Source organism: Heliconius melpomene, chromosome 11, assembly GCF_056956725.1.
Source record: "Heliconius melpomene rosina isolate 202511_hmr_F chromosome 11, ASM5695672v1, whole genome shotgun sequence".
Classification (NCBI taxonomy): Eukaryota; Metazoa; Arthropoda; class Insecta; order Lepidoptera; family Nymphalidae; genus Heliconius; species Heliconius melpomene.
The window spans coordinates 6,371,485-6,395,849 of NC_140399.1; the positions used below are offsets into that span (position 1 = coordinate 6,371,485).

Sequence of the window (24,365 nt, forward strand, 5' to 3'; positions counted from 1 at the left end):
TGTTTATATATTTAGATTATTTCTATATTATATTATACATAAAGACTTTTGGCAAAATAACAAAATACAAGGCTGGCCGGGACGCATATAATTCCACTTCTTTAGCATACGATGTGATGATAAATAATAACTAAAATGGCGTAATTAGTGCCCTCAAAGTCCGTTTCAAGTGCAAAATGAATTAGTTTAATTCTGTCGATGACGAGCACAATGAGCTGCCACCACCACCGTTTGCGTTCAGCCGGTCTTGAACTGTGGAGGTGACAGCTTGCTTCATGGTTGATGTGCGAATGCGAGCGTTGACCCTCGGATGTCGTGTAAAATGTTGGTCATGCTGAATCACACCCACGGCGTATGCATTTTCACCCTTGATATTAAAAAATCCTAAGAACAAACTATTTTTTTTTATTTTTCTTTTCGTAATTAGATGGTTGTTTGCAATATTTAATATTTAATTTTTTTCCAGAACATCGAACAAGCCAGAATCTCCGATCTGGAGTCTAGATAAAGAAATTCGGGATAAGGATACCATTTGTAAACATGTTAACGGTAAGAAATTCATTTAGTTATATCTAATTTTTATTCAGCTTCTATATGCCGCAGGAGGGTAAAACAGAGGGAATCAAATGTTAAGACACTCTGTTCCCCATTTTTGCAGCCATTATCCGCCGTTGACTGGCGGAACTTAACTACGCGCTTTTGTCTTGGTACCCTCTGGTATGAAAATATTAACAAAAAACAATTCATTCCCCCGAGTGGGAATTGAAATCACGGCCTTTAATAAATAATTATAATGGAAGTTTGATTATTTAGTTGAGTAAGAAATATCCATTTAAACACATTTACTCTTCTTCCAATCTAATCATTGATTTAACTCTAAATGACTAACATAAGCAAACACATGTGAATCTGTCAAGTTCTTCCGATATAGCATTATGATGATCTACATTTTGTTTTCTCTTATTTCACCGTTTGGAAGGCAGCGATCTGCGAGCTGCTAAACAAATCATAATGTGATATGACTAAACTTTCCGCACGGTACCAATCCAGAAATACTTTACGACGGCATCCCCGCTGCTGCTGCTGCTGTGCCCACGTCCACGTCACTTCCATCGCTGACATGTTTCATTGTTTAAACAATCATGTCAATTTATCTTACTTTTGTTAGTAAGAATTTGTGAGCATGGTTCTTTGTTCCACTTTCCTGAACTGATTTTGATGAAACTTTGTAGTAATATACCATACTAGCGGACCCGGACGCGGCTACGCCTGCTTGAAATATAAGAATATAATTTCTATAAAAATATAATTTCAATCTAGATGAAATGCTAAAAGTGACTATTATATTTATTTTCATAAGGATGAATATCAAAATGACGCGGTAACGAACGCGGTCGCGTAGCGACGACGGTTGTTATTAACATGGCAGAATAAATTGCATGTCACATTAGAAAGTATTTTAATTTATTGGTACATATGTGTAATGTAATATTATATAGCCTATAGCACTTCTGAAGACTGCAGCTTTCATACAAAACAAAAACAAAGTAAATCGGTCCAGTAGATCCAGATATCTTAGCGTTCAAACAAATAAACAAACAAACTCTTCCGCTTTATTATATTAGTATAGATATATCAGAATTACACATTGACTATACTGTATGTTGGTACAGATTTTGAGTAATTTTGCTATAATATAGCAATAACTCGAAGAAGTGAAATATTTATTTACGTTTATGTTTCCATTTCTTCGCTCTGGTGTCGAGGCAAAGCGCGGCGTTGAGTTCTGCCACTCAACTCGCAATGTCTCCAGAATTCGGTAAATTTAGTCGGTAGATCGCTAGTAATAAATAAATCGAAGCTAGTATCTACCTATGTATGTTTATTTTTTTATCTATATATATAAAATCGAAAGGTCACTCACTCATCACCTAATCTCAGAAACTACATGTGCTAGGAATCTCAAATCTTGCATAGGAGTTACTTATAGGACGTAGGTGCTCGCTAAGACGGGAATTTGCAATATTCGACTTCGAAGGGGTTGTTTTTCGGTTGAAAGTTTGTATGAAACTTCGTTACTACAAATGCTAGGAGGTACTCATGGAGACAGAAATTTATAATAACGTAGTCCACGCAGGCGAAGCCGCGGGCGGGCCGCTAGTTATTTAGTAAATAATTCTAATTAATAATAGGAACATGACTGATAAACACATTATCCTTCTTTGCGTCGCATCGAGACGAAGAGATTAAAAATAATGAAGCCTCACATATTAGTAGCAATATTCGGTACATGTTATTGTCTAACCACGCGACGGGTTTCCTAAAACACACTCGTAGTATTATATGGTTCATGAGTCAAGTGTAAAGTTCATTTTAAGGTCTTCCGCACTCCCGACATTCCTGCCGTAAATGGTAAGACTTATTTATAGATTTCATAATAAATATGATGAAAAATATTTAAACTTTATGTTTAAACAAGAATGGTGAGTTGCTTGCCGTGAGGCCGTCGTAGTTCAGTGGCACAGGAGTTTGATATAAACGCGGCGGTTGTGGGTACGATCCCCACTCGGTGAAATCAATTATTGTTTATTGATATATTTATTTGTTCGCTTTGGTAATTAAACCAAACCGCGGCTTTGAGTTTCGCCATTCAACACATAATGCCTTTGAAACTCGGCGGAAAGTGGGGAACAGAGTGTCTTAACACTAAGTTTCCTCTGCATACTCTACAACATGCGGGTTACAGCGTGAAGCTGAAGAAGAAGAAGAAGAATGAGTTCCTTGCTTTGCGAGACTTGATGTTAGTTATACCTTTATTGTTCACTACATGTCAAACGTTTATATTTCTGTATTAAAATGAAACAACCACATACGCATACATTCTTTCGCACGTCTGTAAGTTGCAACCAATATACAAATGGTACTGACGAACTCTACTCATGTTGATAGAGTCATAAGGATGACATAATAAATTTAATAATTTTATAACTTTTTTGTTGTTTCCTTACTCAAACAATATATATGTACATATAAATATATATACTGCTATTAAAACATAAATTTAAACATTATGTTCACTTTACTTCCTCGTTTGGAGCGAGTGATACGTAAAACTTGATATTCTTGATTAAATACGTGATATTTATATACTTAATGAATGCAATTTTTAAACTTATGACATAGTGTCTACTGTCTCTGTATACGAAAATATAATAAAAACACCAATATTATGGACAAAGGGCTTAGTTCCGCATTGCTCTGTTGTAAATAAACTCAAATATATAACGAGTATGGCCTTCCCGGTTCTTCCGCACCAACTATAAACAGAGTGCGGAAACGTTTCGCGACCGAAGCACCCGCGACTCTCAAAACTAATACATACAAATTATTTAAAATATGTGTGGAATTGTATATGGAAAAAAAAATTAACACCTTGAATATATTATGTATATGTATCAATCTAAAATTATGTACCGATTTTTTTAATAAATTAAACTTTTATTTATCCAAAACAATAAAAATATTTTATATTTGTTATTTGTTTTGCTACTAATATTATAAATATGAAAATTTGTGAGAGTAAAACTATAACTGAACGGATTTAGATGAAAATTTAGATAATTATAGCTTATACGAGTACATCGATTTAACATATAGGCTACAATTTCAAAATACCTCTAAATTTTAAAACATCATAAACTAATGCTACATCGATAGTGATAACGTCCTTTTTGATCAGTCATTTTAGGAATAAAATTTTGAAAAGCTATGCTTTGCATAATATGAATATTTGCATATTCTTCGATCTTTTCTTCGATCTGGTGATAGGGCAAAGCGCCGTATTGAGTTGCCACACTCAATACGCAGTGCCTCTGGAATTCGAGGGAAATTGAAGAACAGAGTGTCTTAACACTAGACTGCCTCTACCTACTCTGCTGAGTGCGAGTTTCAGCGTGACACTAAAAAAATTTTTTATACGTTAAAACATCGTTAGTCAGTAATGTACTGTAATGATGAATGTGTATAGCCGTAGAGCGTACTGAATGTGCTCATCACCAATTATCCCATCGAGTTATCGTTAACGGATGAATAAGATAATAATTGGTTCAAATGATGGATAATAGTCATGATAATTGTGTCATGTCTCTACAGTGCCATGGCATAGGACTAACGGAATATTTTAAAATGCGGAATTGGCTAGGAGGCGGACGTAGAGTTGGCCGCCGCAACGCCAGTCGGCCGCCGACCGTCCGTCGAGGCAGCGCGCACCCGCGCGAGTGTCAGTTGTCAGTACAGCAAGTGTCAGTTGTCAGTCGGGGAACAGCCGCAACCATGCCGCCCACCACCATGATAGTGCCTTGTGGGTTTATTACCTGCTTATTATATTTTATTTATATTATATTTGATAGATAAATCAAGAAATCTCGGTGCCCCATATTGTGTCGGATTCATTCAGTGACGTAAATACGTATTTACTACAAAGTCGCGTATATTTGAAGACATTTCCGTAGTGTCCGTAGTGTCTGTGTGCGGGCGGAGGGAGGGATGTTTAGTGCGTGTGTTGACCACGCGTGGTGTTTACGTTTTAGTTAACTGTCAATATTATCATCTGTTTCATTCATACTCTTTTTTATAATATAGTTTTTTTTTTAAAAACAACTTAATTTTGTGGCCAGTTCTGGCGCAGGAGCACATGCGTGTGACTGTAAAAGCGACAGGTTGTGGATTAGATTCCCATTCGAGGATTCGAAATATTTTAATTTTTTTGCTCTGGCATCGAAGCATAGCGCGGCGTTTAGTTGCGCCACTCAATGTGAACTGCCTCCAGAATTCGGCGAAAAATTCTCTTCTTAATCTTAAGACTGGGCTCCCTCTGCCTACCCTGTTCCATGTGGGATTTAACATGAAGCTGTAACAAAAACTTAAATTTAAAATTAGCGCATACATCTATGTATCGATGTTCTCTTCGGTTGTTACCAACGAGGATGATTATGGACGGGCCACTTACCTTTGCGGAACACTTTCTAAATTAAGGTGACTACCACATTAGTCAGTAATGTATATGGCGACCCAAATTTGTTAAGCTTCCTTAAATATTCAACTGTTAGTCAACGTATAAACATTTCCTTGTTTGAGACATTGTTTTTCAATTTGACAGTAAAATATAAGCTTTTGTTCTTAATTTGACATTGGCGGTTTTTTTATAAATTCCTGATTTTTTTTAATTTATCGATTTAGACACAGATACTAATTATTTATCTTCAGATATGTGAAATATTTGTTGTTATTGCCCCATGCGTGCACAACCACAATACGAATTATTAACAATTAACTGTACTTCTTTAGCGTGCTTCAATCAAGTCTGAGAAATAGGGTCAACTACTTGTACATTAGACAACAATCGGCTTGTTGTACATACACGATAATATTTATTAGCTTCACGCAGTATCCCGTAAACAGCAGGATAGGTAGAGAAAACCTAGTGTTAAGATATTCCATTCCCTATTTTCTATGGAATTCTCAAGACATTGCTTGATGAATAGCGGAATTCAATGATATGCTTTGCTTACCAGAGCCAAAGAATACAAATATTAAATATTACATTTCCTCGAGTGGGAATCGAACCCACAACCTATCACACGTTTGTGCCTAAAAATACATATAAGATAAGATATAATTGCTCGAAATCCATATGTTTTAAAAACGTTACACCTTTTAGGAACATTAGTGCTTTGTTAAAGCTTTTTGTGTTGTAACTAACTATAAATGGTATTATTCACGGTATTGACGTAGACACCACGTTAGACACGATGGGTGCTTGTTAGATTAAAGAGCGTGGGTTTTGTATTCGAACACGTGATCCATTCTGTATATAGATTCTACATATAAACATTCCACACCTATGTAATATTTAATTTTTTTTTGGAGATATTAATAATTAATTATTAATTATATTAATATAGTGGTAATTAGTTATCAACACTTTATTTTTTCTAATTGTCATTGTTTTATTTTTTAATACACACACCTATATAACATCAAATTTTTTTTAATGGATATTATTAGTTAATTATATTAATAATATATACAATTAATTAATTTTCAACAGTTATTTTTTGTAATTATTATTATTCTATTTTGTAATGCGACAATAATATGATTAAAAATATAAAAAATATATTTCAATTTTCCCTTCTATATATTATAAAGTTTTATTTAAACAAAATAAAACATTGAAACGATACTTATGTTGCCTTATCGTATATAGAAAATATTGATGATGTCATTGTATATGTCGCTGACCTTACATGCCCAACGTGAACTGGGCTGTTAAGAAATTGTTTAAAACAGACCAATTTTATAACCAAATATAGTAATTTTAATATCGTAATTAAAAGTTATCAGAAAAACATAATATTGACGTTTTTCAGTCTTTCTGTGAAAGCAATTCACTTAGATAAGTTTCAAGGTACTAATTTATCATTTCCCCGTAATACATAGATATTAGAGAACAGAACATTGTAGGCATGTATGATATATAGCTGAATAATATATGTAGAAAAAATAATACATATATCCTACACCAAAACGTTAAGAATAAGGGCAAACCGCGGCGTTAGGTTCCGCCACTCAATGTAATCACACTAGCAATGCCTCCTAAATTCGGTGGAATATCGGGAGAGGAGTGTTTTTACTTTAGTCTCTCTCTATCTACCCTAATACGTGCGGGATACAGCGTGAAGGCAAAAAAATAGGGAATATACGTAAACGATTCTTATTTAGATAATAATAAATTATATCAAAGATATCTTTTTTTTATCACATCAGTCTTTCAAGGTTGATATATTCCTGGGGAGTCCCTCAGAGGATGTTATGTAGAAGAGAATATGAATTATAGCAAGGCTCTTTTCAGTATGACCTTGATGAATTGAAGGTAATTAGTGTAACCTAATTACCTACTCTAGCCTTGCATCTGTTCATATAATTGGACCACTTCTTACTTTCTATTAATCTACTACTGGTTTCTGATTAATAAGAAATATAATGAGAAAAGAAAAGAAAGATATATAAGAGAAATATAATGAGTTATTAACAATATGTATTTATTGCTTAGAGAATTTAATAGAAGTAGCAATTTAAGGCCAATCCGAGGGTCACGGTTATAAACTCTACAGGTTGTGGGTTCGATTGCCACTCGCAGAAATGAATAATTTTATATTTTTATATACCTTGTTCTAGTAACGAGGCGAGTGTCTTTAAAATAACGGAGTGTTTTAACACTAGGTTTCCTCTCCATACCCTGCTATGTGGAGAAAGAGCGTGAGGCAAAAAATTTAATAACAGGCTTGAGAATACCTACATTATGAAAAAACTGATTTTCGTTTTGAAAATTTTGTTCTATTATAAATGGTTTTGTCCGCAAAAAGTAAATACGGAACACAGGCAGTAGTTGCGGCTCAGTTGTACTGGCCTACTTTAATTTAATTGAAAAAAATATAGATTTAAAATTTTATGGAAAAGATACTAAAAATAATTTAATTGAATATTGAAATATTAAGTTATATTCTAATTTCTGATAAACGAATAATTTAATTAGGAAATAGTTCCTTATTCAATGATTCACGTCTAATCTACATTATAAATGACCAAATACTAGGAAGTAGATATGACGGGAAATCGATAAAATTACCAAATGTGATTAAAATATATTTCCTAAATAAACCGGAATAAGTAAATAATGTAACATTACGCAGGCAGCGAGGCGTCACCTCCTCCGTGCGAGGTGTTCCTGGGAGGGTCCTGCAATCCCACCACCTGGAGATCGGACATCGCTATACCTATGCTTAAGAAAATGGGCATCACATATTTCAATCCTGTGAGTATTAAGATATTTCATTATCTATTTAATAGAGGCCAGTCGTGGCGCAGGGCTTCTAGTGTTTGACTGAAAATGCGACTGGTGGCGGGTTCAATCCCCACTTGAGGAAATGAAATATTTCTCGCCTTAAGAATTCGGCTGAAAGTGGGAAAAGGAGTGTTTTAATATTAGTTTCCCTCTGCCTACCCTGCTGTGTGCGGGATACAGCGTGAAGCTGATCTTTGGATATAAATATACCTTTTTTCCAGTTAAATAATTATAGTTAATAGGTAGTTTGTTAGACTTCCTTTGTTTGATGACCGCAACGTTTAATGTGACCGATGAGGTCATTGATGTAGTAATTTCTTAAGGGTAAACTCAGCAATGAGGCAATTCATTTGTATGTAGTATCTGTAGTAAAAACAAATTATTAATTGTATTTGTTTATTAATAACGTTACCTACATTTATGAGGAGTGTGTTAATTATTTAAATTATAATAATTGACCACGGGAGGGACAAATTGTATTTTTTTTTTTATAATAATTAAATTTTTAATCTGTGGTTGTTTAATTATGGCAACAATAAAGATAAAAAAATCAATAGATATATACAAAATATTTATTGTACCTCCTAAACCTACTAAAGGATATTTTTTTTATAATATTTAATTTTAACACTTCTCGTTATAACAAAGACTTATTAGTAATCATGTGTCAAATGAAAACAATTTTAATGAAATATTTTATGTTCCATATAAAAGGCTTTTTGCCGACGTTCTCGCTTTAATTGATGAATTGATGTGCCGACAATTGCATATTGGTGGCTTTTAAAATATCTTATTTGTATATTAAGTATATAGACAACAAATATTAACATAACTTTTTTTTCTTCAGTCTGTATCCCGCTTGTAGCAGGATAGGCAGATGGATCCTAGTGTTAAGACACTCCGCTCTCAACTTTCTGCTTCTGCTTTCTGGCATTGCGTGTTGAGTGGCGGAATTCCACGCCGCGCTTTGCCTCCACACTGTAGCGTAGAATTGAAAATATTAAATATTTAATTTCCTCGAGTGGGAATCGAACCTACAACCTTTTGTGTTAAAAGTCAGGCGCATGTGCCCATTCGACACGACTGGCCTCTTAATCAACATATTATCTTAATTTTATAAATACTTTATTAAAACGATTGACATACATATTTTTTCTATATGTATAATTTATTTGTACATACGTGCGGCGGTTCAGTTTACGTTTTACTTAATGGTTGTTATTAAGTATTAATAAACATGACAACATTCCTAAACAGGTTTCTACTGACAAAAAATGAATCGATTGCCACTTGTCGGATAGAAACTTAGCTTCTGTGACATTTACCTACGGCATTGTGGGCGATAGATACCTAATGCATGTTTCTTGAATTCTTAATTGAATATATCTACGTGATAAAATTGAGTAACTTAGACGACTCTGAACGCCGAGAGTATCGTATTTTATAGACTTTTATTTGACACAAACGCTCGCTTAAATGATTTAAAAGCTGTACTTAATTAATTAGATCCAAATATTCAAAAATTTGCTAATTGTGCCAGGTGAAGTAAACCACGCATTAAGTTGGTGGTAATTTTTTGCCGTATCCCTCATATTTAATTGTCGGTTATAATTTTAAAATACAAATCATAAAATAAAACGTGGGTCGACGTAAAGCGCGACACCTTAATTTTTACATTTGTAAAATTTTAATATTTGTTTCTATATATAGCAAGTAGACGACTGGTCGACGGAGCTAATAGAAGTTGAGCATCGGGCGAAGGCTGAAGCTAGAGCTCTTCTATTCGTGCTGGACAGTGAGACGCGCGCCGTCGCCGCCAGCGTGGAAGCGGCGCATCTGGCGGCCGCACCCCGAGACCTGCTGCTGGTGCTAAGGCCTTACTCGCGGCACCAGAACATCGGCCGAGAAACCATTTCGGACCAGTAAGTAAAGTCATTACGGATTCTTGCATTATTGCGTTAATATCTTTCTTTATCGCTCTTCTATTTCTCGTAGCGTCAACAAACACTAATTGGTTCATCGCACACAAGCCCTCAGCGGAACCCGGCACACCATAGACTGCCTAATTGTAAGATAACGGTCCACTATACTCTCAACTGCGGCCCAGTAGGAGGTACCAGTAGAACTAAGCAGATTGTATCCAAATTAATAAGTGGGACCCACTTGAAGAATAGTTATATCTACATTGTTTTCAGAGAGTACGTAGAGCTATCGCGGGCGAGAGCAACTCTGCAAGAGGCGGTCGAGCGTCGGGGGCTTCCTGCGTTCACAGACATCCCTGCGGCGCTACGATGCGCGCGGGCGGTGCTGCGCGGCGCGCGTACCCACCCGCGGCACTCCCTGGGCAACACCATACTGCGCCTGAAGCGAGTGTACGACGCGGCTGGCGGTAGAAACGCGCGCCTGTCACGCGCCCGCGCGATGGAGGCCCTGCGGGACGCTACGAGAGCGCCGCGCGACGTGGCCGACCGGTGCCTGCCGCCCAACGCAGACGTGGTGGATTTTGAAACATTTTGCGCCGCGGTTGCCGAATTAGCAGCGGACACAGGTAACCATTACATTAATTTTGATATTAAGTTCCAAAAAAACCATCCAGATTAGTAGTTTCCTAACAGTGGCGTGTATTGCATATATGTATGTATCGATTGTGATTATCTGTTGAAGGCTCGCAATGTCCGCGAACTCCGTCGGGGTCGAGCGTGGGGGCGCGCGTGCGGCGCGCGTTCCGCTCCCTGCGTGATCTGATCACGTCGTCCGCGGTGCCCGCCGGCCCCGGTGCGTGTCCGGCACCGTGCGCTCGCACGACCAGCTTTGCGTTTTACGTTTCATTTGTAGCTCCTCGCAAGCGTACCGTTACTTACACGTCGGTCGTTCGGCTGTCCGGATAACGGGCGAACATTCATTAAATCTTACATTATTGACAAGTTCGAATAATAAATATCTGTTGAATCATAATATGCTCACAAACAGGACTGTTATATCGTTCGTTGAACTTTGTGACATTGAAATCCAAATTGTCACTATATGCTTAAATAGAGAATCAAAATGCAAGGTCGCATCCTGTAAAAGTAGACCATTTAATTAGATTTATTCATTACTGTGAGCAATTAAGTGTGTATTTTAGTCTCTAATGTTGCAGCTTATCGTAAACACGTTGTTTATTCATACCCTCATAATAACAGAACGCCCCGCCCGACCTCGCTGTCGTAATTAAATATTAAGTCATAGATGTGCCAGGAATGTGTTTAAAAATAATATCCAATGCACTGTAAACCTGCAATCTATCAAGTCACGTTCGCTGAATAGTTGTGAGTTTTGGCCATCGCGCTCTACGTGAGAGAACGTAACGGTGTGCTTAGAGCGCTGTCTCCACTCTATACACATATGTACTCGTACATGTATGTATGTATAAATACATTTCATTCATTCATTTTGTTTTGCAGCTGTTTTCGTTATCTGTTTTCTCCCTCGCTGATAAGATTTTCAATTGTAACCCATTCCACACAATGACTGTGAACATCGCTTTTTTTATCTTATCATTTAAACTTAGCTCGGACTGTCATCACTAGAGTTTCATACGGCGTATGGTTTGTGTTGAGGTTTTTGTTTTGAAGACTTTTGTTTCATGTTTTGGTTGCGTTTTTTTTTTTCATATCTCATTAATTATATATTTAATTTCTTAGGTTTTTCTCACAACATTTGCTTAGTGTTTTTATTAAAACAATTGTTTTTTTTATTTCGCTATATAAATAGACCTATTGTAAATAAATACAGAAAGAAACTTTGTAAATGAAAAATCAAAATTTCCTCAAGGTTTTTAGGCAATTTTTTTTTATTTTAAAATATTATTTGTTTGTTTGTTTATTATATCTTTTTGCAATGTCCGCATTAATTGGTTACTAGTAGGAACATTTTATTATTATATAAGTTTTTTTAAAATTTTTTTTTGCATTTTAATTTCCCGCTTAACATCTAAAGCTGTATTTATTTTCAATTCACACAATCATTTATTTTCCAAGTAAATACTGATAAAAACATTTGTTTTTAGAATATCAGTCTCGTCATCCAGACTCCGACAGTACGGAAGCGACTGGGCGACCGGACGCTACAGCAACGGGGCGCGAGAACGGCCTCAGGGTGCACAACCCGCGCCTCAGGGCGTACGGACAGAAACTATCATTGTTTATACCTAAGGTGAGTTGGAAATTAATGATATGAAAATATACTTACTTACTTATTGAGGAAATTTGTATTAGTCATGCAATGGCCTGGTTCAGAGGGTTGTCCCACTTATTGCTGGGAATTAGAGTTGATGACGTTATTTTTACTAGAATTATGTGACAAATTTATTAAGAAAACGTATTAAAAATTTAACGAAGCGAGGCTTGAACCCGAGCCTCTTGGAAACCGTTGAATTTCGACGTAGCTGATGAGTGATGATGTAGCCGATAACAGATGACGTTTCTGATGTTAAATTAATGGCGCTAAAGAATTAAAGGCTGTGAGTTCCGCCACTCAACACGCAATGCCTCGCGATTTCGACAGATTGGAGGTGGAGATACAGCGTGAAAATATAAAGTATACATTTATAAAATTCCAGAACGGCGGTACCAGGAGTGCAGTGGAGGAGAACACGTCGGCCGCGTCAGGCAGCAGCGGCGAGGTGTTCACGCCGGGCACGGAGCGCCGGTTGGAGCGCTTGCCCGCCATGCTCGGCGCGCCCGTGCACGATGTCTATCTCGGTGGAGCTTTTCCTGTAAATATATATTTTTTTATTGTGTTAGCGTTGCAGAAAATATTTAACAATCCATTAATTCCCTGAGCGTTCCTGGGCGTTGCGTTATGTTAAAACTTAAAATAATCATAAAAATACTACTTTAGTATTTCCATTTTCTTCGCTCTGGTCTGGCAAAGCGCAGCGTTGAGGTTCCCCACTCAACACTGAATACTTCCAGAATTCGGCGGAAAATGGGAACCAGAGTGTCTTAACCTTAGGTTCCCTCTGCCTAACAAAAATAAAATCTAATAATAATAAGCATATTCCTTAAGATAAAAATAATATTCCAGTTTTATTATTCGCATAAATTTAACCATCGATGACATAATGAACCAATAAAGGATCGTCTATACAGTCTAATAAGATTACTGAGGTTAACATTTACTATTGCGCGTTGTCAAGGCTACATGTAACATATAAGGGACAAAGATATCCACTTACATGAAACTAGGCTAAGTAATAATGTTCCTTTTAGATATCAATGTTATAGTAATAATATTCAAAGTTGAATTCCTTTTTTGTATGTTTAGTTTCTAAAAGCCAATTTCTTATAGCGTTATTGGTCCACCCACTCACGCACATGACCCAAAAACCTGAATTGTTCACAATAATACTTAACTATAAATTTCTATAATATTAACTAATGAGCTATTTTTTAACGTTTCGGAGAAAGTTCTCATTTAACCTACTAAGATGGCGAAGTCTGCAAAAATTTGGGAAGTTATTTTTACGATTCACAATTTTGGTGCTCGATGACGTCACGGCTCTTTGTTCATGTGCCAAAAATATAAGTATTCATACATAGTTATACTTGTACCTGTTTTTACGATAAGTATCACATACCAAATAAAATGTAGGTACATTATCGTGAACTGAATGGCCTATAGGTTGCGTCTTGCTCGTTCCACGAACTCTTGTTAGCATAATGCGTTAGCAAACAATTTGTATTTTACTACTTCCATAGTGTGTAATTATCAACAGCGTACTAGTTTCACTCATACGATCTTTTTAACCGACTTCTGCAAAAGGAGGAGGTTCTCAATTCGACTCTATCTATTTTTGTTTGTTACCTGTGAACTTTCGGCTGGGTGTACCAATTTTGATGCATTTCTACGTGTGGTCCCATTATAATTTGGTCCAGTTGTAACAATGCAGTCCATGACCATCCACTCGACCATCGTTTACTGTTAGAAATCAGTTTTTTTTGTTAAAAATTTTACTAATCATATTGTGCGTATACATTGTCTTCCATTCGTTTTCCCCTTCAAATTTTATTTAGCGTTTATTTTCTATTCAGCTTCACACTGTATCCCGTACATAGCAGAGTAGGCAGAAGGAACCTAGGAACCTAGTGTTGAGACACTTCGTTCCCATTAAACACTTCTGTTCCCCACTTTGCGTCGAATTCTGCGTATTGAGTGTCCGAAATCTTGGCCTTAATTTCCTCTCTACACAACTCTACGTCCCCTATCTATCTATACTTCTATACGTCTTATTCTTAGCACTACCATAATAACACCTATTTGTTTGCCTCTTTCAACAGTCACTTTAACAGTCATATTTACTAATTGACTAATCGTTCGGATCTTGTGAAATATTTTTCAAACAATTCCTTTTTATCGCGTCATTTCGAGGTCCACTAACTTTGTTTTTGTAATTTTGCTGATTCACAGGTAGGTATAAGGTGTCATACACTGACTAATGTCAGTTAAGTGAATTAAAGATTTCGTTTAGATAGTATAGTTGTTACATATATCTATGAGTAAGTTGTAATGTTTTTTTTATTAGATAAAATAAAAATAAAATACCTATTCACTTTGTTTAGGTATGTAGGTATATCGTTGCTTACCTTACGTTACGTAGTAAATTATTTATTCATCTTTGTTATGATAGCTAGATTTATTAATTTTCTAATAATATAATAATATCTAATAATAATAATTTAACAATTATTATCATAGTTTATTACGATAACCAGCTTCATTCTGAATCCTGAATGTAGAAGGTTTGTTAGATGGAGCCGTGGTAAGACACTTTGCTTCTCACTTTCCGCCGAATTCTAGAGGCCACGCTTTGCCTTGACAGCAGAATAAAGAAATAAGAATATTAAATATATTTATATAAATATATTTTATTTCCTCGAATGGGAATCGAACCCACAACCTGTTGCGTTTACAGTCCATTATGACACGCTTGTGCCCCTGCAGCACGACTAGCCTGAATTATATATATAATAATATTTTCAATTGTTTCAGTCAAACAACCCTCGACCAGAGGAAATATTGAGGCGAGAGGGCTTCACGTATGTAGTGCCACGCGTAAACGACTACACGCGTATGTTCTCAGCCCCCGCGCGCCGTACCGCCCCCGCCCCCGAATCCCCGTGTAGGGATAAAAAACCCAGATCCGATTGTACCTCACGCTCCCCGACTTCCCCTAAATCACCTCGACCTCAAAGTGCACCTTCCCCGTCATCACCCCACTCTCCCTTGGACATAGTGTTTAGAGAACGCGCCCCAGATGCAGACAGGCCTGGTGATAGGCTCAGTGCGTCTGATTTCTATAGCGTCACGGAGGATATCACACCGCAACCGTTTAAAGGTTAGTAAAAAATATATTAACCATGTTATAATTTATTTGCATTTGACATATCCGGTTAGATAAATAGAATTTTATCACTAGACAATTAAAATGCGTAGGCTGTCGAAATCGAAGTGATTTGTCACTATGTCTTATCTGCCTATTTGTGAAGATAAAAATCTGTTAGTTCCATATAACAAACCCAGTTTGTTACATTGATTATTTCTATAATGGCATGTAAGTTTACTATTGGTTTTGCCATTTCGCCGCTTTATTAATATAAAACAAAAACCGAAAGTTGAATTATGTAGAATGAGTCAACGCCTCAAAAAATCTTGATACCAAAGCGAGGAAAATAAAACAATTTATTCCTCGAGTGGAAATCGAACCCACAACCGTCGCTTTTACAGTTAAATGCTGTGCCGCTAAACAACGTCATTTATATGAATTCTCTTATGATTTTAGGTACATACGATGAAGAACTTCTCCTCGGGTCCCGCGTCTTAGTGTTTTCACTCAGTGCGGAGTCCCCAAGTTTCGCAGCCATGGTGCTAGCGGCCCACTATATGGGTCTGCGTCCGAGGCACACGGTGCTTATAGTGCAACCCCTCGATCCTGCTAAAGCGAAGCCTGTGAGTGTTAGTATCTTTTGTTTTTATTAGTTTATTTTGAGTCAGGAGTTAAGGCCGGCGCAAAAAGTGTAGTAGATTATATATAACTACAGTAGGGTCGACGAGTTGTGGCCAGATTTGATGTTAGTCTTCTTACCTTTCATTATTTTCTTCCCAAGTCAGCAATGCGCAAAAGTTCAGAAAGCCTTTCTTCGGGGCGGTCACGACTCATCGATCGTACTCTACAATATTAATGCTGTTTAATAACAAATTACTTCAATGATTAAATACTGATCTAAAACCATATTGCCTACCTTATATTTATAATACTATAGGGTTAAATATAATATATATTTATTACTTTATTACTGTTCCATAGTATAGCGAGACGGCGGTGAAAGATTACAACCGAGGCAGACACTACCTAACGGACCTCGCGCGAAGGGCGAAAGTTCCCGTGTTCGAATCTGTTGAAGCCGCCATGGCGTGTGTAGTGGAACGCCTGCGTTCTGCGCTTTAATTAATTATTTACTCAAATACAAACACACACACACAAAATCACATTTACGCAAAGTATTTGGGCACATTTATATATGGAGATATATAGAATGGTGATTTTCAATAGTGATATTTGCGACATATAGTATTTGTAACTCTAAAAGTGATTAGGTACTAATTTCAATTTCAAAGTAAATTTCATGATATAAACCAACACAGAATAAAAGTATTGCTAGGTAACCATAAGGTTTAAAACAAAAATTACCGTTCTTTAAATTAGGAAGTGTATGAAAAAGGGAATTTTAATTATATATTTTTGTCAAGTAATGAAATGTATGTAACGTAAATTAAATTATTACTTTCATTAGAAAATTATTTCCAATTTTTTTATATTAAGTAATATATATAAATATTTTATATATTTTTGATGATTTAATATCACGATGATTTTTAATTGAATAAACAATTCAGAATCGTTAAGATCAATAGGTCAATGCTAATTACTTTTTTTTATTATTAGTTCCCTATTTCTATACTATAAATAAATAAAATTAATTATATTAATTAATGATTCTTATGTATTAATCTGGCAATACAAACAATAACGCACACTTATCACCAACATAAATAAATTTATATCCATCACAATATATTATGTAAATTGTATAAAATCGAAGTATATATCGTTTTAATTTATTATTATTACATTACATTATTATTATTGTATTACAAACATCAAAAAAGGTTTCATTAAAGAAAAATTACCTTCAAATGTAAAATATATTTTTTTAATCGATTCTTCTATTTTATACTGCTTACAATTTATTTGATATGTATTCGCTTTAAGAGGAATTCTATGCTCAGTTACAAAACACCAGTTACGTTCAATAAAAATGGACGGAAATGTGAATCTCATTCATCTTTTCCACTCTTAAAATATTCCTCATACGTAATTCTATAATCACAATGTACGTAATAAAGACATCACACAGCTTAGGTTACTGCAAGGAGTCTCATTAAAGTGTACTTACTTATGATTTTGAATGTTCAACTTAGTCTAGTACAAATACGTTTTTTTAACATTTTTTAATATGTTATTCCACAATAAGGATAAATAAAAAATATTTTAGAAAACGTGTAAAAATTTATAAGAGTATAAAAAATTTACAGGAACAGAGGAAGGTTTTCAAGTTCAAAATTTTTACGTTATCTAAAATATTTTAGTACAAAGTCTCTCTTTGACTCGCCACTCTCTAATTGTAAATGAAGCGTTGTTAAACGCCGGATGTAATATTAATCTGTATGAAAGAGCCGTATGGAAGGTGAAGATATTGAGTTCAACAAATCTCTGTGATTAATTAATTTGTTTAGGAAAAATATATTGTGAACTTGTAAATTTTCAATGCATAAGTAGATACTAGCGTGTAATGTAGGTTAGTGGAGATTCAAAATGGCGTGTTGATTGCTTATTTTATTGAATCTTAACATGACAAATGCATATGTCAGTACACGAAGTTAAGGTGTCGAATATTAGCTATCCTGAGATACTTTTAGCTTATTTCGTTGTAAACTTGTTTATGATAATGTGGTCTTATGTGGTCTTCAAAGGCCATTTTGTCGGTGTTAGCGTATTACGATTGGTATCTATTGACGATTCTCTCAAATTAGATCTTTTTTAGTGTATTGGCATAGTGCTGTTAAATAATATACGTTCACTACAACGTGGGGATAATGGAAAGTACAAATGCGTCTTGCTCACGTAGCAAATTAAGAGTATGTCGTAATAATTAATTATTCGGAACATAATTTTATTATTCAAAATTAATCGTAATCAATTTATACTCATTTTTAATCTAGATTTAATAAAATATTAGATTCTAGAAGACTCTATATGCAAAATTTAAAATTAGCTTGCGAATTAATTATTAATCGAACTTTTGAAGTCTCGGTTCCATACCTAATGTAGGTATAGTAGTTTAATATAGATAATTTAAGTCGTAAAAACTTTGACCCACTGTCACTAAAATATTACAATTTTATATAATCAGCAAATATTATTTGCTAGTCACACTATCCATTAACATATATAAGTACTTTGTAATATTGTTTGATAGTACAAATATCTAATTTATAGAAAAAAATATTTCATATATTAATTGTAATTATATGCCATGTACGCTTATTTTAAACTAAAAACATCACATGTAAATATAGAAATTTGTAATTATAACTGTGTATTATTGTCATATACCATCCTGGACAAAATATATATTATTTTAAAAGTTAGTTCAGTAACGTATGTTCTTCATTATTTCATTAACGTGCCTATACTTCAACAAGAGTTATTCTTCACTAAGAAATAAATGGGGTCCTTTTTTAGCTTCACGATGTGTTCCGCAAATCAACAGGGTAGGCAAAGCTTATTAAGACACTCTGTTCCTCATACATTTTTCTGCCCTGCCCTCGCGGAACTCTACGCCACTCTTTTTCTTGTTATCTAAGCGAGGAAATAATTAACTGTTCATATGTTCATAGAAAATAAAAATTACTTAAATCAAAATAATCACTCAAATGGTGATCGAACCCACAACCGTCGCGTTTACAGTCAGATGCTATTCTAATGTGCCATGAGGTCTCAATAATTCCTTAATAAAAAGTATCTTTTCATCACCTTAAAACATGTTTCCTTCGAAATGGGAAAAAAAAGATTATAAACACTATTAATATTTAATTTCTGCCCAATTAAACATAACAAATGTTAAAATACTGTCATTTTCTGCTTATCTTTTCTTTGTTTCTGTTCGTTAAATATTTGTTTTTCCTTATTCCTCATCGAGTTTAACTCTTTGTTCTTCTCAGATATTTGCATACTAATACTTATGTGACCATTGCTTCCCGATGGGTATTTTACCAAGCTGTTATTTAATTTTAAAATTTCATTCTCAATTTTTTTGCAATCTTCTTCAAGTTTAAACTTTTCAATATTTAAATCTTTACTTGAGGATTTCTTAACATCAATAGTGGAAGAACTATTTGAGGATTCAGCGGAATCCGATTTGTTGCCAAGTGTGTTATTTAAGAAGTTAAACACATTCCTTCTTTCTCTTTCTTTTTCCCTCTCATAAGCCCGCTTATTGCGTTCTACTTCTTTCTTTTGTAGTCTTTTGAGTTTTTGTTCGATCTGAAATTGTAATATTTGTTGTGTAAATTATAAAAGTAAATATTTTGACATGTTTTTTTTAACATTAATTCATCAGACTTATAAAAAATAAACAACTACATAACATAAAAGCTTAATAAAATATTGCAACACAAACAAATATGAAAATATATTCATCAGTAATGATTATAAAATAATATTATATTAAAATATCTTCTTACAAATTTGTTAAAACAATAGAGCGTTATTTTATATCGAATGGCAAAGAATAATTTCTATAATACTTTAAAATATATCCTGTAATTTAACATAAATAGTAAAAAAACTACACTCCAACCCACCTTCAAAGGATCCCTTCCAGCCAGCTTGTCAGATATGGCCATACACGCGTCCAACGACTTGACGGGGGCAGCGCGCGCCTCCACGGGCTGAAGGCGGCCGTCCGCCGCCGCGCCCAGCCCAGTGCCCGGCACGTAGCCCATCGCCAGCATTATCTTAGAACCCATACCCTGCGGGATGGGAGTGGGTTAGGTACGGTTCTTGGTTTGAGTTCTATCTGGTAACGTATTATTATATGCGGGATTGGAACGGAACGATGGTTTAAATGCTCTCATTGCTTTTCACTTACACGCTACACAAGGTACCTCGTGTTAAGAAGACTTTGTATATTGCGTGTTCAGTGGCGGATCTCGACGCCGTCTTTAATTTACCTTGTTACCAGAGCAAGGAAATGGAAATCAGAGTGGGAATCAAACCCACAACCGCTGCGGTTGAGCATTTGAACCGCCGAGATCAGCCCTGATACCCTCAAAAGGGTAATTTTATATATACTCGTAGAATTGTTATGTAATGTTTTTGACACCCTACTCCTCTTAAATAAGTGGATCCATTTGGATGAAATTTTAGGGTCAATTAAAATTACTATATATAATATGTCTTTTATACAGCAAAACAGTGAACAATTTGGTATTTTTTTAGCACTCAACCCTTCGAAAGAGCATTTTTAAACTTTAAAAAAATAATGCCAGATATAAAAAATATGCTCTATATAAAACAAGCCACTGTAGCGCAAGGGCATAAGATTATAAAAGCGACTCAACACGCAATGCCGCAACGTTTCTTAACATTAAGCTCTCTGCCTACCCTGCGACATGCGGGATACAGCGTGAAACTAGAAAAAAAAATTATGAAATAAAATTAATACATACTCACTCTAGTATGTCGTTCCCATTCGCCCATAGCTGGTGCATTGTTTTGCAAACTCTTCTCTATAATTAAATTTTGCGTATTGTTTGTTTTTATCGCTTTATTCTCTGGATATTCGGTATCACTAAGACTATCATCTGAGTCAGTATCGTCACCTTCATCTGAAAACGTATTTATGTTTCAGTGCCATTATAAAATGTTTTAGCTACATTTCAATATTATGTATGTACATATTTATTTTCTATGGTAAATATATCTATCTATATAGATATAGAATGATGACTTCAATTAACCAAATTAAAAATAAATATATATATTGAAGCATAGCCATCATTTATGAACTATGCTACTATAATAATAGAAGACTACAAAATAATTTTTAAACTGATATCTTCCAAAAATATAACAAATGACACATTTATAAATATATATAAAATTTAAATAATACTTACTGTTAAGAGGAAATATTTCTTCAAATAAAAGAAAGTGGTCAGCAGATTTTCTCTTTTCTCCCGCCATACCATGCTCCACTTTAGCAACACACGACCTTTTTTCAAAATCCACTTCCTTTACAATGGCTCTATGCCACAAATGATACTTCTCTGTTGATTTCTTTACTGTACTCATGTCCTGTAATAATAAATATACAATTTTAATTTTAAATTGAATCAAAATCAAGGTTCCATTTTCACATGGGAGTCAGTTATTTTTATTTCATCACTCTGGTAAGAAATCTGTAAAGAGTGTGTTTACACTACCATTCATATGAAATGAATGAAACTAAAAAACATAGTATTTTAATAGTAACTACCTCATCTTCTGGTGGTTTCAATTTCATTAAAACTCTGCTACCCACTTTTGTTCCATTATAATCAGGCTCAATTGCTTCTTTTAAATCAGACAATTGTATTAATGCACCATGAGAATACCTAAAGGGAAATCAATATTAGAAGAAAAAAACAAACATGCCTTTTTATTAATCAGGGGCCATCCCTTTATTTGTGGATATAAATATAGACACATGAATTTAATTCACCCCCCCCCCCCCCCTCCCTATACTTGTCAAAGCTGGTCATATTTGTGAGTGATGTAATGTTACCAAATTTACTCTACATTTATGACAATTACACATTATTATAATTGATTGTAACTAATACATAAAAAAGGAGAAATAAAAAAAGCAGGTTAAACTATCAAATAAAGAAAAGTTACAATAAAAAACCCCTTGTCACACAATATCATACTTATACCCCTCCACTCCCTCCTTAGGATGTGACGTAATTAGGAATGACCCCTTAAAGATTGTCAAGACTCACCTACATTGCTCATCACTAAATTTGCATTCGCCATTGAGGTAAAATGGGCATGGCAACATTTCTGCATGTGTTGGATGTGTAAATAGTACTTTTACCTATGAAATAATAATAATAAAATGAGACTGTCATGGTGCAGCAGCAACCTGACTGCAAGAGCAATGGTTAAGGGTTTAATTGTAATTTTGGGAAACTAACAATTTAATGTCCAATTCTAAAATTGGACAAAGTGGTAAATAGTGTCTTCACTAAGTGTGAAGTAGAAATATCTCAAGTCCTGTGGAAGTGGAAAACATAAACAAGTCTTAAAGCTGAAAAAATTAAAAATACCAAATTATTTTAAAAAATAATTATACCTGGAGGTCATTGAATTGATCATCATCTTGGCGTGGTACAACTGAGCTAACCATAGCATTATGTAGGCTTGGCTGCCCACCCCACGTATGAGTGTGGTATACTGCACATTTCATGCCAAGAAGAGATGATAATTCATCCTAAAATTATGACATTATTATATATTACAATAATTTTTAAGTATGTAAAGGTCTTATGTTATGTGTAGTTGATACAAAACCAACTCGATCAAGCATTTCATTCCACAACATATTATCATAAATAAAAACATTTATTTGGTAATAACTTTTATCACACAAGAGAAAGCATGGTGTTGAGGTTCATTATTGAAGTTATCCAATTTAGGGTGGGAAAACAGAGCTTGTAAGGTCTATTCTGACTATGCTATATGAATGCACACTATATGAAGCTGGAAAAACATACCTCAATATCACTATGATCACTATTTTGTGTTTCGTCTTTTTTGTTATCATTGTCCTGTTCATAAGCACCTGTCTCTGACATTTCTTTCTAAAAATAAATTATTATATAATATAAATAAAACATTACTTAACTTATAAACAACTACATTAAACAAAATTCTATTTATTAATTTGATTTAATACTTGCCATAAATAATGCATATTCATTATCAAGTTCTTGAGATCCACTATCGTTTTCAGCTTCAGGTTTGGGTATTTCCTTATTGCTATGAGCATCTAAACTTTCCTTTGTAAGGCTAATAAGCTCTTGTAATTCAGTTTCTAAAGCTAGTAGTTGTTCGCGTTCATTAGTATTTGTTGTTGTTTGTAGTGCATTTTTGACCATTGATAGCTGTGAAATATTATTAATTTTACAAATCTGTGTTTCTATGAATTTAAGAAGTAATGTAACAAAAACTTAGGTTTCATACTTGATCTTCATATTGTCCTAAGGAAGAAGATAAATTTTCCATTCTATTGAAATGATTAACACAGCCTAACTTACTTATCAGATTAGCTATTTATTTTGACATTTAATTATTAAATTAATTGACTTGGTGTATCATAAATAACTAATAATTAACAAAATTATTTCCAAATCTGATATAACTTTAGTTTATCAGCATTTTGTATTTCGTAAGTAATCTTTCAATTGTTGGAAGTATATATATATTTTTTATTGATTACTATAGAATTTCTTATATGAAGTTCTAGTTTTTAGTGTTTCCTAAAAATTCATCACAATTTTCTTTTTGGAATGAAGGTATTGTATATGTTGTATTCGTTTGCTAGATGAAATTTATAAAAAGTAATATCACAGAACACTATACCCGAAGGTAATATGTAAGAAATAAGAATAATTAAATAATTAATTCTGATTTTTACGAAACATTGAATTTGATGGAAATTAGAAACTGTCAAACTGCCAAATTGAAAATATTAAAATTTGAAATTGTCACATTTGTGACATACAAATTGTTGCTAGTTGCAATATTAAAATCTGATTTAAAAACGATACGCGTCACTCTAGTCCTGGAACGGTATACCTACCTATCGAATTTGCTTTCAATTATATTACTACGTACGCTTTAATAATTACATAAAATCATAATTAAACTTCAAACGAATTGTAAAAAAGAAATAGAATTTCACACTAAATCCAGTCCGAAGAAGAAACGAAATAATCAATTTCGTATAGATTTAATTTTAAAATTATTTATACTTTTTTTAACGTAAAGAAACACATTGGTATATAATTATAGTATATTTGAAAACATTAATAGTTGTTAAATGTTAATTAATTCTGTAAATATCGGAATATTACTTATAATGTTAGTGCATTTTAAATATTTATGTATTTTATTCTATTATAATTATTTTTAATCAAGTATTATTTATATTAAGGTTACTGATTTTTACTAATTCAATAAGTCACTAATAAGTTAATTATCGTTATATTCCTTATATTTAAATTAATTTTATATTTAGAGGCCAGTCGT

At 34.1% G+C, this 24,365-nt stretch overlaps 2 protein-coding genes across 13 annotated transcripts in view; one reads left to right on the forward strand and one right to left on the reverse strand.

The window, feature by feature from the left end:
- raw (NDT-like domain-containing protein raw) overlaps window positions 1-18,599 on the forward strand; it is a 41,687-nt gene extending 23,088 nt beyond the window's left edge. For 7 of the 12 annotated variants that reach the window (XM_085192649.1, XM_085192653.1, XM_085192650.1 and 4 more), the window contains 10 exons: window positions 467-549; window positions 7,755-7,876; window positions 9,617-9,828; window positions 10,102-10,454; window positions 10,571-10,681; window positions 11,955-12,100; window positions 12,507-12,662; window positions 14,939-15,284; window positions 15,729-15,901; window positions 16,254-18,599. In XM_085192649.1, coding sequence (XP_085048775.1) covers window positions 467-549; window positions 7,755-7,876; window positions 9,617-9,828; window positions 10,102-10,454; window positions 10,571-10,681; window positions 11,955-12,100; window positions 12,507-12,662; window positions 14,939-15,284; window positions 15,729-15,901; window positions 16,254-16,394 — 1,843 coding nt within the window. In that variant the 3' untranslated portion in view covers window positions 16,395-18,599. Of the gene's footprint in view, window positions 1-466; window positions 550-4,098; window positions 4,361-7,754; window positions 7,877-9,616; window positions 9,829-10,101; window positions 10,455-10,570; window positions 10,682-11,954; window positions 12,101-12,506; window positions 12,663-14,938; window positions 15,285-15,728; window positions 15,902-16,253 lie in introns of those variants that run through there. The other 5 variants (XM_085192651.1, XM_085192646.1, XM_085192652.1 and 2 more) reach the window with 4 other exon arrangements.
- Window positions 18,600-19,083: 484 nt separating this feature from the next.
- Window positions 19,084-23,798, reverse strand: LOC146534628 (zinc finger CCCH-type with G patch domain-containing protein). The gene is made up of 10 exons (XM_085192661.1): window positions 23,298-23,798; window positions 23,015-23,218; window positions 22,829-22,915; window positions 22,408-22,545; window positions 22,055-22,149; window positions 21,550-21,667; window positions 21,191-21,368; window positions 20,745-20,899; window positions 19,874-20,041; window positions 19,084-19,553 (listed from the first exon to the last, which is right to left on the reverse strand). Exons 1-10 carry the CDS (start codon window positions 23,337-23,339, stop codon window positions 19,131-19,133), a joined length of 1,608 nt encoding a protein of 535 aa, XP_085048787.1. The 5' UTR covers window positions 23,340-23,798; the 3' UTR covers window positions 19,084-19,130.
- Between the last annotated feature and the right edge of the window lie 567 nt (window positions 23,799-24,365).